Source organism: Oenanthe melanoleuca, chromosome 5 (genome assembly GCF_029582105.1).
Source record: "Oenanthe melanoleuca isolate GR-GAL-2019-014 chromosome 5, OMel1.0, whole genome shotgun sequence".
Lineage (NCBI taxonomy): Eukaryota > Metazoa > Chordata > Aves > Passeriformes > Muscicapidae > Oenanthe > Oenanthe melanoleuca.
Window position 1 is genome coordinate 4,921,226 of NC_079339.1, and position 13,432 is coordinate 4,934,657.

General features: G+C 40.0%; 1 protein-coding gene across 3 annotated transcripts in view; it reads right to left on the bottom strand.

The window, feature by feature from the left end:
* Positions 1 to 12,500, bottom strand: part of GAS2 (growth arrest specific 2) — a 106,915-nt gene extending 94,415 nt beyond the window's left edge. For 2 of the 3 annotated variants that reach the window (XM_056491997.1, XM_056491994.1), the window contains exons 1-2: positions 12,358 to 12,500; positions 3,093 to 3,254 (exon numbers count right to left, since the gene is read on the bottom strand). In XM_056491997.1, the coding sequence (XP_056347972.1) occupies positions 3,093 to 3,234 (142 nt within the window). In that variant the 5' untranslated portion in view covers positions 3,235 to 3,254; positions 12,358 to 12,500. The remainder of the gene's footprint in view (positions 1 to 3,092; positions 3,255 to 12,357) is intronic. The other variant, XM_056491996.1, reaches the window with a different exon arrangement.
* Positions 12,501 to 13,432: the final 932 nt, after the last annotated feature.

The following is a 13,432-nucleotide window of genomic DNA, read 5'->3' on the forward strand; positions in this document are numbered from 1 at the left end:
TTTCCAGCTGCACCATGTATCTCACTTTTCTAATTTAACAATTAGGTACGGTCAAATTCCAGCTATGCCTACTTTCTGTCTGATATCATATATATGATATTCATTCATATTATAAAGTGCAATATCCCAATAATGTTTTCCAGTTTGATTTGAACCCACATCAGGCTATACTGCTGCAAAACCATCACCATTTACATGTCCAGTAACATTTGTCTCGGTTTGAAAGACAGGCATCTGCTAGGGAAGGCGGGACCCTCCCTTGGATTGGAGAATATAAACCCCCTCCCTCCTAATTAGTATAATTTTGAAATTAAGGGGCTCTTAGGCAAAGATATGAGGACAGGAATGCCAGTTCTTTACTAGTATGTATAACAAGGCAAACAAAAGCAATAGCAACTGCGGAATTAGTAACAAACAGAACCAGGGACCCCATGACAGCCTTCTCGGCCGAGACAGGGAAGGATGGAGGAGAGGCTTTGCTTCACAAAGCCCTGGGGCGGTCGGTCCCGGTGCCCCTGCAGGACTCTGAGGAGCACTAAGCTGGAACAGCAGGAATGATCAAAAGATCCTGGGCTGGTGGACAAGATATTTAAGAGAATTCAGTAATTGGGCTCGGAGCTGGGTCGCTGCTGCCCGAGCCCCACCACTCCTTCGGCTCTGCTCTGGGTTTCTCTGCGCTGCAGCCCCTCACCACCTGCCCTGCTGGGACTCTTTTTGTCTCTCTAAAAAAATGTCCTAAAACATCATCACTTGGTCAAACTACTTCAAAGAGTTTCAGCCATATACCTGCCTAAAACACTATTTTTTAAAAAAATCTGTATTTCTTTGAAAATATTATATGTCCTTGTTGAGTGTTAGTACAAATGAATGACAAAAAATATAGATTATACAAAACATGAATCAAAATGGCAAAAGTTTAATGAAATGCAAAATAATTTCCTTTATAAATTGAGAAATTTTACTGTATGAAAACTGCCATAAGGCCACTTACAATGAAACCACACAAGATATAGACAGAACAAGCTAGGATGTGGATACACACAGTATTATTTGCTCTGTGTTACTTACTCATCCATGCATGTAAAGATCCACTATATAACACACATCCCTTCTCTATTTAAATTTTATCCAAATTATGCAGTAATTAAGCAAAATCTGAATTCTGAGTTAATATACTCTTAAGAGCATAATAATAATAATTATTTGAATTCACTTTATTTTGAATGTGAATTTTAACTTATTTGAATTATTAATTTTACTAACAATGTCTACACAGGAATTCAAAGCAGTCTAGCAAATCACTATAATTTCAATTTATCAGCACAAGCTCTGAGAAAAGGAGAGCCTGGTGCAAGAAGGTGTGAGAGAATGCATTAAGCAAATGAACTGCATATGCTGCTTAATTAAAAGAAGGTTGTGCCCATTTAGATCTGCAGTGCAGAACTTGGTGTCCATATGAAAAATCAGATATTTAATTACAGTTGGCATTTCAGAACCTCCTGCTGGTAGCTACTTTCTTGTTCAAAGAGTGACCTCATTCCTAAATTTATCACTGAGATAACACTGTTACAAACTGCAAACAAGCTTCTATTTGTTTTAGAGTGGATCACTAAAACTTCATTGTTTAAAACGTTTAAACAATATATTGAATCCTTAATGGAATGTGCTGCTTCCAATTCAAAAAACAGTCACTTGGATTACTGTCTTGTGGCAATTGGAAAGAAAAGTTCTGAATTTTGTTCTGGTTTTACATAGACAATTTAATATTCAAAACATATTAATTTAAATGCAAGTACCACACAAATATGTAATTTAAAACACCTGCCACTCTTGCAGTTGTGTATTCATAACTCAACTCAAAAATGGGTATTGTCTACCTGCAAAATACTGTGTTCTATTGGCATGCTGCTTATTGGCTGCCTCTGTCATAAGTGATATTTCCTTTTCTTTCTCTTAAAAAAAAAAGATGAAATAGAGCAATATAGAATGTGTTGATGAAAGACACTGGATATACTCTATTACTGTATGGTACCACTGAGATGGTTTAATTACAGCATTTACCATGACGAGACACTGCCCATGCCTCACCAGAACAGATTTTCAGAATTTTTTTTTTAATTAAATAAATCCCCCCCTAACCATATACATTTAAAACTTCTCATCCACATTTTCCTCCAAAATCCCATCAACTAAAGTTTTGTGTAACATTAGCTTCTGAATATTTTTCTTCTCTTTATTTAATGAGAGGAATTACTGGTATGTCTCCCTTAGGATGAGGTTTGTGTAAGTCATCTATTTCTTTGGTAGTATCCTCTGTATTTACAGAGATCACACAAAAGCCATTTTCCCCTGAGTGTTCTCAGCAAACAATATATTATTTCCCGGCTCAAAGTTTCTAAATCCCACCTTCTTGAATAATTCATACATCTCAAGGTATTGTCTCTCTCTTTCCGGCCAGGGACAATCTCATTTGCTCTTTTTCATATGTACCTGATTTTTTATTTCTTTAATTTTGGTTTGCATCCTCTTCTGACAGCAACAAGCTTTGTCTTCACACTGCTGATGTACAGCTGCAACCAGTAAATCCCCAGGTCCCAGCTGTGCTAGGTCAAACCCCTCTATGCACAGGCTACCACAAGTCCTAGCATGCATTGCCTTGGGCAGCAATTACTAGACTGCTTGGTCAGAGAAGAACTATTTAATGGTTCCTTCTGTTCAAGACAGTCAGTACACCACACTCTGTAGGAGACCTATCAATAAAAATGGAAGACATAGGTGAAGGCAGCAATTACCACCATTCAGGTTAATGGTATAAATACAGAAAATACATGCAAAAAAAAAAAAAAATTAAAAGGAAATTTGAAAGAAAACTAAACACGGAATGTATAACGTTCAGTTGTGCTACTCATAGAAACACAATGGAGACAAATTACTCATTAGCTTTTCTAATCCTGCTAATATTTGTGCTATATGGTAGTAGCTACGTAATCATAACTTTAATTTTGAAGTGCAAAGAAATCTGAATTCCCAGCTAACAGTATAAGGAGTTCTCATACTGCCCAGTATCTGCATTCCATCTTATTGTACCTTACCCAGTAGGTTTGTGAGCCACAGGGCCAAATCCTCTTTCATTGGCAGCAAGTTGGCCTCATGTCTACTTGCAAGCCACTGACTGTACTGATGCATGTCGGAGAGGCCAGGCCCACGTGCCTTCGGGCTCAGGGCAGTGCACATTGCTTATCTGCTTGTCGTACCTGTTTAATTATATAAAAAGAAAAAAAAAGTTCTTCATTATGCCAAATAAAGACTCACATGCTCCATTTTTGGAATTGTAGAAAATAATCCCATCCAGAATATAATCCACATCTCTGGAAGTGTTCAAAGGCCAGATTAGACAGTCTTTGAGCAACCTAGTCTAGTGGAAAGTGTGTCTGCCATGGTAGGGGAGGAGGTTGGAATGAGGTATCTTTATGGTCTCTTCCAAATGGAACAATTTTGTGATTCAAAAATGACAACAGTAATTATGAGTCCAAGAAATCAGATATCAGACAAACAGATGTGGACCCAACACACAGTTGCAAACACCAAAGACTAAAACTTTGTTAATTTTTTTTTTTTTTTGCAAGTGATTAAATCATACAGATAAATGTTGACTTCATTTGTATTCACCAGGATACATGTTGCCAATGCAACAAAATACGCTGCAAGGAATTAGTAAAATAAAATGAAAATAAACACTTAACACACAGCTAACAATTCACTATGGTGTCTGACCCAATACCCATTCAGATGAATTGGAGAGCTTCAGAGATTTTTGGATCATGCCCAGGAAAAACATAGCAACAACCAAATTACGTTCCTACATCAAACTTATTAACAATTAATAAATGGTGCAACCAAATGGAAACAATCTATTCTACAGCTTCAAAATTATTAAAGAAAAAAAATACACCAAATATATAGACTGAATAGCATTATTTCTTCAGAAAGCAGCAGAACAGCTAGTGTTGGTCACTCATACTTGCCAATTCCCAAATTCTCCTCTGCTTTAATAATGACTTACTGAAACTTTAGTTTCAGGTAAGACAACTAATCTTTAACACATGATGTATTAAGTGTTGTCAATTGCAGGAACCACTGTTTTTAGAACCACTGGACCTATATATCTGTATCTGAAGGGCTAGTAGCCTACACCCACCAGCAGACACAAAGTCTTGTTTAGATGACTCTAGACAGACATTAAGTGAATGTGAGACCCATAAGGCTGATCCACACCAATTGTAGTAAGACATGTCAAGTGGCTTCAATTTATGATAATCTGAAAATTCTTTCTGTCCTTTCCATACCTTTCATATCAGGTAAGAGATACTTGTCACTTAAAAACAGCAGCAGAAAAACAGAACAATTTTATATACTATCCATTATGGCCCAAATAACAAAAATACTGAAAACAATTTCTTTGTCAAGATGGAAAATATTTACTAAATGTAAAAAAAATGGCTTTCCATAAAATTGTGCTGTAACTGACTTTTACAAATGTATGTAATGGTATTTGGGATATTTTAATACTTAAATTAAAATACTCCAACATTTTTTACCATACGCTGTGTAACTAAACTCCATGTTTGCAAAAAGATCTGTGTAAGCTCTTGTTGACAGTATCTCACACCTGAAGTTTAGCTTGCCCTGGAGTTAGGCACAGCTTTCACTACAAATAGACTTCTTACTGAAATTAGACAATTTGTCCAGTTGGGGAGAAGCAAAAATATGCATAAAGGTTTATTCTCTTGTACAAACACATTTCTGCATTATAAGTAGATTTCACATTTTTCTAAGAAAAAATCCTTATGTATCAAAGTTTCTTTGAAAGCAGGAGAGTTTAAAGCAGATTAAAGTACATAACTTACGGACACCTCTGTTGTGAAACTGACTTTGTAAAAATGTCAGCTTGGATTTATGGCTTCCTGGTTAATTAAATTCAAATCATACCTGCAAGGCTGCAAGGGAGAGGAGGGAGAGGACGTGGACTGTGAGCTCTGCAAAAATCAATCTGAAATGTCACTCTCAAAATAGATTGATTCAGACTAGAAGCTACCAACAGCTAAGGAATTTCAATGACAGTATATTTAAAGTACATTTAAAGTTTCTCTAAGACACTCAGAACCACATGAATTAGTCTTTCAAATCATTGCTTCATTTTGGATAGAAACAGAGGCAAGACAGATAACTAAAACCAGTTGTCTTCAAAGATTATAGGAAAGATCAAGTATCTATCACATACTTGCTTTCCAGAAAGAGCAAATAATTTTGACCACTTTCTGGAGTCTATAATCTCCACTGATACAGTGAGAAGAGTCAGAACTGAAATTAGTTTGTTGAATTGCCTCTGCAATGATAGTGGTAAAGTTCAACTTAAAAAAAAAAAAAAAAAAAAAAAGAGCTCATATTCCTGAGTGCATGTATCTAAAATTTTAGGAATATCCTGCAATTTGTTTCTCTTTACTTACAAATTGGAAAAATACAACAGAAAAAGCAGAACTACTTTACTAAAGGAACCAGTTAGACCCTGCACCTCTTCTCTGGGAGTAATTTCACAGTTCATACATGCCTTGTGGAGGGGGTTAGACTGGATGACACTTGGAAGTGCCTTCCCAGCTAAATTTATTGCTATTTGATATTTCGTGGATGCACAGAGCAATATTAATCATGAAACCCTACGCAGGGTCTGCCATGCTAGAAGGGTAAAAATTGGCACATACACTGAGCTGGGTTGTGTCAAGAAGAAAACAACAGGCAATAGCCTTTTCTTTCACCCTACTTCATCACTTCCAAGACCATGTATATGAAGTTCCTTATGGGAACCTGGGGTTAATTAATCACCAACATTATGATATGCCTGACAGTCAGCCAGATACAACACAGGCTGCTGACACTGGTGGGGCTGAAGTCATTCTATGGCCTCAAAGCTACATTTAAGACAAGACAAAACAGAAGGAAGGCTTCTTTAACAGCTACATGGAAGCAGTCTTGGTTTCCACATCAGTCTGTGGAAGAAGCACTGCAGAGCAGAGGACTGGGGGAGTAGGATGTTATTTCAGTTTGCCTCTAAAATACAGCATTGGCTTTAAATATATTTCATACTGACCTAACTTAGTAACCAGGCTGTGTAAAGTCCCAATAAACTTTTGGGACTCATTCAAGGGAGAAAAGTGGGAAAACAAAGATTTTTGGAGGATGCAAGGGTGCTTCAATTTCTTAGTAACTGTGGTAGTAAGAAGAAAAAAAGAGAGACAAGAAGGGTATTCTGAGTTTAAGATAGTTTTCATAAGACACATTCTCAGAATGAGAAAGATAACAAAAGCCAGACAAACAGGTGACAAAAGTCTCTAGAAGATGAAAATGATGCATGCATCTCTGTACTCGGACTAGGTCTGCTTGAAATAGTACCCCTGAATTAAAATAATGTATGCACTAATTTGTGAAGTAGGCATGCAAAGTGAGGACTGGGGAATAATAAAGTTAATACTGATGAAGAGCCTGAAGAATCACAGCTAAATCACATACAAGCCATCCTTACCTCTGTACAAGTTTTCTTTGATTTCATTTTCAAAAAACCCCCAAATTTTTCACTTCCTCTACTTTTCTGGAAAACTGCCCTAAACTTCAGTAAAATCCACAAAATTCCAACCTTGGACATTAAGACTCAGCTTTTAAGGAGCAGAGTATCTCCTGTCACAGACTCTACAAGGGATACTGGAGATCAGTTATCAAACTGCAAGCATCAGAAGCTTTCAAACTCTGAATTATTCTTCATGCAAATACTGATTGCTACTGAACCTGTTAAATTCAACTTAAGCCTTCACAATACTTCAGTACTGAAGCACCCAAATTTCAATAAAAAGTTCATCCACTTCATCAATTGTACTAGTACATACATATTAGAACTTCATCACGTAGTAGTTGGCATCCATGAAGAAGCCAAAATGAGATAGTTATGTGAAGGTGACAGCAACTGAGTCCTGAGCTCCTTCAAGATTTGTTTGAAGATTCTTCAATGGTGAAGGCCAGGCCCTTGTTTCATCACTCAGATACCTTCAAATCTTTTCCTTAAAATGTCTTATATATTTATTTCTTAGTGAACTAAAGAAAAGTTTGTTGACAATTTATCAGTGAGGAATGTGGTCAGACGAATGGGCTAACTTGCATCAGAGATAGACAGCAGCTTTCAAGGATACATCACCACAGCTGAGGCAAGCCTCTGACTCCAACTATTTTCATCCTTTCCTTTTGGCAGACAAAGTATGAACAAAGTAGCCAAAAAATATTGAGTTTCCTAATCTCACTACTTTTTAACAGTAACATCAAATCATCATATAAACAGTTGTTTAAAACTAGCCAACACAAACATGTCAAATATTTTATAGAATGTTTCTATAAACTGTTGAGGCTGACGTGATATGCAGAAGCATTTTCAAAACTTACCTCTAAATGCTTTAAAGGAACTGCTTCCCCCTACGATTCAGAATGTAGACAAGGAACGGTCTTTGACTACTTTTCATCCTGTTTTGTTACAGTTCATATGAATGTGGGCACAACCCTTTTTTCGACCTCTCTCAATAAGAGGATGGCATCTCAAATTCTTAGCCTTATTGTCTAGATGAAGAATTCAGTGTGGGATGGTTTACAGTACACTCAGAAATGTGTATCAGATTCAACACACTAAAAGGTCCTATTTCTCTCTGCTTGCTCCTACTGAACAGTGAAGTTCTTATTTTGCGTTACAGTAGTGCATTCAGTTATCTGTGTATTGCAGTTCACTGCTTGTATTTGGCCAGCAGTGTAATCTTACACTATCTGATGTTTGTTATCAGATCATCAGGTGAAAACAATGAGAATCAAACAAGTGATTATCTGTGTTTCTACTGGCTTTTATTGGGGTTAATGGATAGGAAAAAATGAACCATGATACACTGTGCTCAAAACACACAGGGGGCAAAGACTGCTTAATCTAGAAAGTTAAACTGGATGCACAGTGAAGCATGCACATTTGCAGATCCCCAGATTCAATTCCCTTTCCTATTCCAACCACTCTCCTTACCTGTAAAATTGTGATAGTTTTCTTCAACCAAATATAAAAAGGGAGGAAAAAATATTCTGTATAGAAAAAATGTATATAATAAAAGCTTGCATGTATGCATAGATATACATACAAAAGAAAATACATGTGCTCCACCCTGCTACCTAATCATATTTACTCAAAATCACCAATTCAGTTCCATCATACATAATATACTGAGTCACTGTTGGCTGTGCAGTGCTCTTTGTACCATATGAGTTTCATTGTCACTGCAACCTGGTTCCCAATTACACCATGCATTACTTCTCAAACAAAAAGGGTCTTGAACCATTTCTTTCAGCTACTCCTACATACAGTCTTTCCAGGTCAGGAAGGAAGAAGTCTTGCTGAGTCACTAGCTCTTTATGACATGACTTAAGAATTAACATGGAAATTAAGTATCCAGTGAAACAAGCATTTTTCTTTGTATTCAGTTAGAAAAGAATAAAAATAGGTTAAAAATGTCTATGGAGGGAAAAAAACCATAAAGCAAACGCAGAACTCTGTCAATCACCTCTGACACAAAGGTCCTACATGATGTGCCCTTTGCACAATAATAGCTTGACACTGCGCACAGACATCAGCTTTGGCCCACTGAGGCACTATTGCCCAGCAGGCAAGTGCATTGACTGGCTCTGTGCAGTTGGCAGCCAAGCCAGTCATCCAGGACTGAAGATCTGCACATATGCCAGTTCAGTGGTCTGGCTGCTCTACAAAGCTGGAAAAACTGGAACAGAAGATGGGATAACTCTACCTCGGACACTTTTTCATAAATCTCCACAGGATTAAATATGCAGGCTTTAAGCCTCTTCAATGAGATCTGTTATAATATAACTGAGGAAGCATATTAGCCACCAATTTTAGAAGAAACTAAACCTCATAACACAATCTGTGCAACTGCTTTACTGTCTGTGATAGAGAAAACAGAAAGCAACTTAGAAAAGATCAGCAAGTTTTTCTCTGAAAGAACTGGAACTTGAACACTAGACTGTACATTGGCTTTGACAGAGGGGTATCAGCTACAAATGCAGACAATCTCCTGCTGTCTTAGAGAGAAGGTAATGCTACTGGAAAGCAGCCAACCTGGAAGGAGAGGAGACAGAGGATCAAAAGCCAGAACAGAGCTCATGAATGTATCTGGCAAGGGTCTCTGCTGGATCTCCCTGCTAGCTCTAATCACGTCAAGCAGATGGAAAAGAACAGAACTTTTGAAACTACTGGAGTTTAAGTGGACTGTGTGAAGCATGCACTAACTGTAAAAGCAAGTTGAGTGCAAAAAAGGCATAAGAGTCAATGTAAATGAACAGATTAAGTTGCAGAACAAAATGCATAATTCTGCAAGTAAAAATGAAGCTGCTCACAATTTGGGACCCATATTACAATCACCACCTTCACATCATCAAGTTCCAGTTTTATATACATCCCACAACCAAGGATAAATATATTAGCATTTTAAAACTTCGGTTTTTTCAGTGTTGACATATTTTTTCAAATTTGGAGAGAATAACATCAGTTCACAGACTAAAGGCTGCTCTTGCTTTTCCACCCTCACACTCATATATATACATATGTGTATACACACATATATGCAGAAAGAGGGAAAAAAAGGTATATGAATGACTTCCTTTGAGAGCCACAAAAATAACGAAAAATTTCTGAGTTTTTAAAGTGAGGAAACTGCTCCCTATGGTGAGATCTGCTAGACAGTGCATTAACTTTCCCAAATGAAACTGTGAAAGCTCCCTTTCTTGAAATCCTAAAAATGGACTAAAAGAACCAGTAAGAAAAAACTAGACTTGTCACTCACTGTTACATGTTACTTAGTCAATCTTTACTACCTTCAGTTTCCAGTTTACTACAGAATCACTCTCATTTTGCCCTTTTACATAGGTAAAAACAAACACAATCGTTTTTAAAGCCATTCTGCTACTACCTTGCATATTTCCTCTTCAAGAACTATTTGCAGAGCTTTCTATTCCTTAAGAAACAGGTCATTCTTGTCTGCATTATCATTCATGTACCTTACATGTAATCTTAGCTTCGCTCACTACTATAAACAAGTAGATAAAACATAAGCTGACAAATGCAGCAGCACATCTTTATAAGAAAATTTAATTTTTCTAGGTATTTTATTATACTTTTAAACTATACCACAACTAATTTAGTCCAAGGTTTCTGGAGTTTTCCCAGATTAACTTGGAGCATACTGTACATTCAGAGCAGGGGGAGGGGCACTGAAGGGGAACCACCATCTGAAACTCATTAATCAATTAGAATTTTTCATGGCTTACATCAAAATAGGATCTACAATGATAGAGTGAGTTTTAATCACAAGAAGCCTTTGTCTTACACGTTATGAATATACATTACAAATGTGTGCAGTACTTTGAGGAGACGATGGAGAATCTGGCACAACAGCTTATCAATACTTTATACCTGTAAGGCCCTTGGTCTGAGGCCAGATCAGAACAAAGTTAACTGCACTTAAAAATTTGCTCTAATCATTGGAAACCTAGACATTTTCAGGACTATGCCTAGTAGAAACAATGTGCAAAACCTTTGAAATTGATTCCTCTTTGTCTGGCTCTTACTATATGTTTTTCTGCTTGTCTAAGCAAAATGGCCATTAAAAATTAATACAAAAGAAGTTTCCACCTCCACCAATTAGAAAAAGAAATACATATTTAAACTGACATATCATATCTCACAAGGAGTAGAAGTATCTCTTGCTGCAAGGACACTATGCAGACAGTACTACAAGCTGACTTCCAATCATCAGCTTTGCTTTTAATTACGATGTTAATTTCTAAATCCAGTCCTGAGATCAGTGTCAAGTTTAACTGAGAGGTGTAAAGTGGAGTTGAAGAGGTACTGTGGATAGTAAGTGTGCCAATTTAAATAAGACTGTAGGTAAAATAAATAAAGTGACCAAATAAAGGATAAAGTAAGCGGCAGCTAGAACTTCAGGGTAGTATTGACTCTTCAGCACTTCACCACCTTCATATAGGTTTGACCATGGTTCCAACAAGGGCAGTATAATCCTGATCAGATGGCCTATGGCACCATACAATATGAAGTTAGGAATGTCCTATTTAGAAACTTCCTAACAAATCACAATCCACGTCACAAAACCCTCATAAAACTGTTACACTTGGCACAGCATCTACTTCACAATGTAACAAAAAATACATAATTTAATGTACATGGAAAACAAATTATACTTTGTTCATTTTTCATTGCAAAGTAATGTCAGAAGTATGTTGAAACCGCACTGGGGAGCCTGCAGTGCATCCGTCCTGGTGTCCCAGGAGCTCTCCTAGGAGCGTGCAGAGACAGCAGGCTCAGATGACACCACTGCACCAGGATGAACACAGCAATCCTAGATAAGGATAGCAACATTAATTCCTTACACGTAGAGTGCAAGTGAAGAAACAGAGCCTTCTTCAAAGCGAAACTCCGTCCTCGGAGATTTGAATCTAGAGCCTGAAGAGGAAAGCAAGAGCCCTGAAAAGGCAGCTTTTGGCACAAGAGGGGTCTCGTCCTCCTGTCCCTGGAGGCGGCGGAGCGGCGAGCCGGCGCGCCTTGCCCGCGCTGCAGCGGAGCTCGGCCGCTCCCGCCCCGCAGCCTCACATGCGGATGCTCGCATTTCCCGCGGGCGCTGCGGACACACAAACCCGCCCTCTTCCTCCCGCATTACCAGCACGCCAGGGCTGCCTAGAGAAGCCACAAAGATCAACCAGAGGTTGGGGCCAGGGGTGAGAGCGCAGTAAGAGCCACCCCCCGTCCCCTCTTACCCGCCCCGCTCTCAGCCGCCGCGGAGTCCGATGCGTTCGTCCTCCTCGGGGCCCCTCCGTAGTCAGGCTGAACTAATGGCTTTGCCATGAGTGCTGAAGTGCTGCTCCCAGGTCTGCCCCTCGGGGGCAGGACCAAGCAAACCCGCCGCGGCCCCCGGGCCCTCCGCGCGATTCCCAGAGCAGTCCGACAGCGATCCGCAGCCTCCCCGAGCTGAGCTCCGGGAGAACCACACGTGGACCTCCGCCACACACCCACGCACACCCTCATTCCGCCACCGCCATGCTTTCAAACTCCCACGGTCAGAGAGCGGGAGGGAAAAAAAAACCCACACCAAAACCCACAAACCCCACAGACAGCGGCAGCAACCAACACTGTCGTGCTGTGCCCCCGACGTACCCCCGCAGCCTCGTCAGGATTGGGGCGAGGAAGGAAACAAAAGCACCTACTCCTCACCGAAGAGCCGCCAGGAAAAGATCACCTTCCCGCTTCGCTCCGGCCCCTTTCCCTTTAAACTCGAGAGCAGCCGGCGAGACACATAGAACGCCCTCAATTTAAAGGAGCCCGCGTGGCAAGCTCCGCCGTACGGCCGGCAGCGAGCCCCGCTGCTGGGCCGGGCAGGGCTCCCACCTTGGCCGGGGCGGGCAGGAAAGCAGGCAGGCAGAACTCCCACCTTGGCAGGGAGGGGGAAGCAGGCAGGCAGAACTCCCACCTTGGCAGGGAGGGGGAAGCAGGCAGGGCTCCCACCTTGGCCGGGGCGGGCAGGAAGGTAGACAGGCAGAGTTCCCACCTTGGCAGGGAGGGGGAAGCAGGCAGGCAGGGCTCCCACCTTGGCTGGGAGGGGGAAGCAGGCAGGCAGGGCTCCCACTTTGGCCCGGGCAGACAGGCAGGGCTCCCGGCGCCTCCCCCCGGGGTCTCACTCGCTGCCCTCTCGCCTCCGGCAGCCGCCGCCGTCCCCCCGAGCGCGGCTGAGCGGGCTGGCAGCAGCCGCGCTGCCTCTCCTCGTACTTCTGTCCGCTCAACTCGATGCTCTTTGGGAAATCCGGTTTTGATTTTTGTTTGTTTTGTTTTCGTTTGGTTTATGTGGGTTTTTATTTGCTTGTTTTTACACTTCCCCTCTTTCCCCCCCTTTTCTTCTTTTCTTTTTTTTTCCTCTCTGACACCGATATCCTATCCTTCAGCAGTCCGCATTGACTGAACGGAAGTTTAATACTTAGTTTTTTCAGAGGGACTGATTTACCTTTGAAATGCTGAGAGATTGTATTACAGCTCTTGGCAGCGAGTTGATTCTTGGTTCCATTTCTCTTTTATTATTGCTCCTCGTTCCAAGACTCATTGTTATGGAAATGGAAAGAAAAGAATAAAAGAAAATGTCACATCCAAGATAAAAGTCTTTAGTTTGACTATTATCTCTGGAATCTTTAAACACTTACAGACACATCTTTTAATTGTCACTATTTATTTTTTTTTCTGGCTAAATAAATATTTTGTAGAACCTTCTTTATTGCATATTTCTCCAAAACC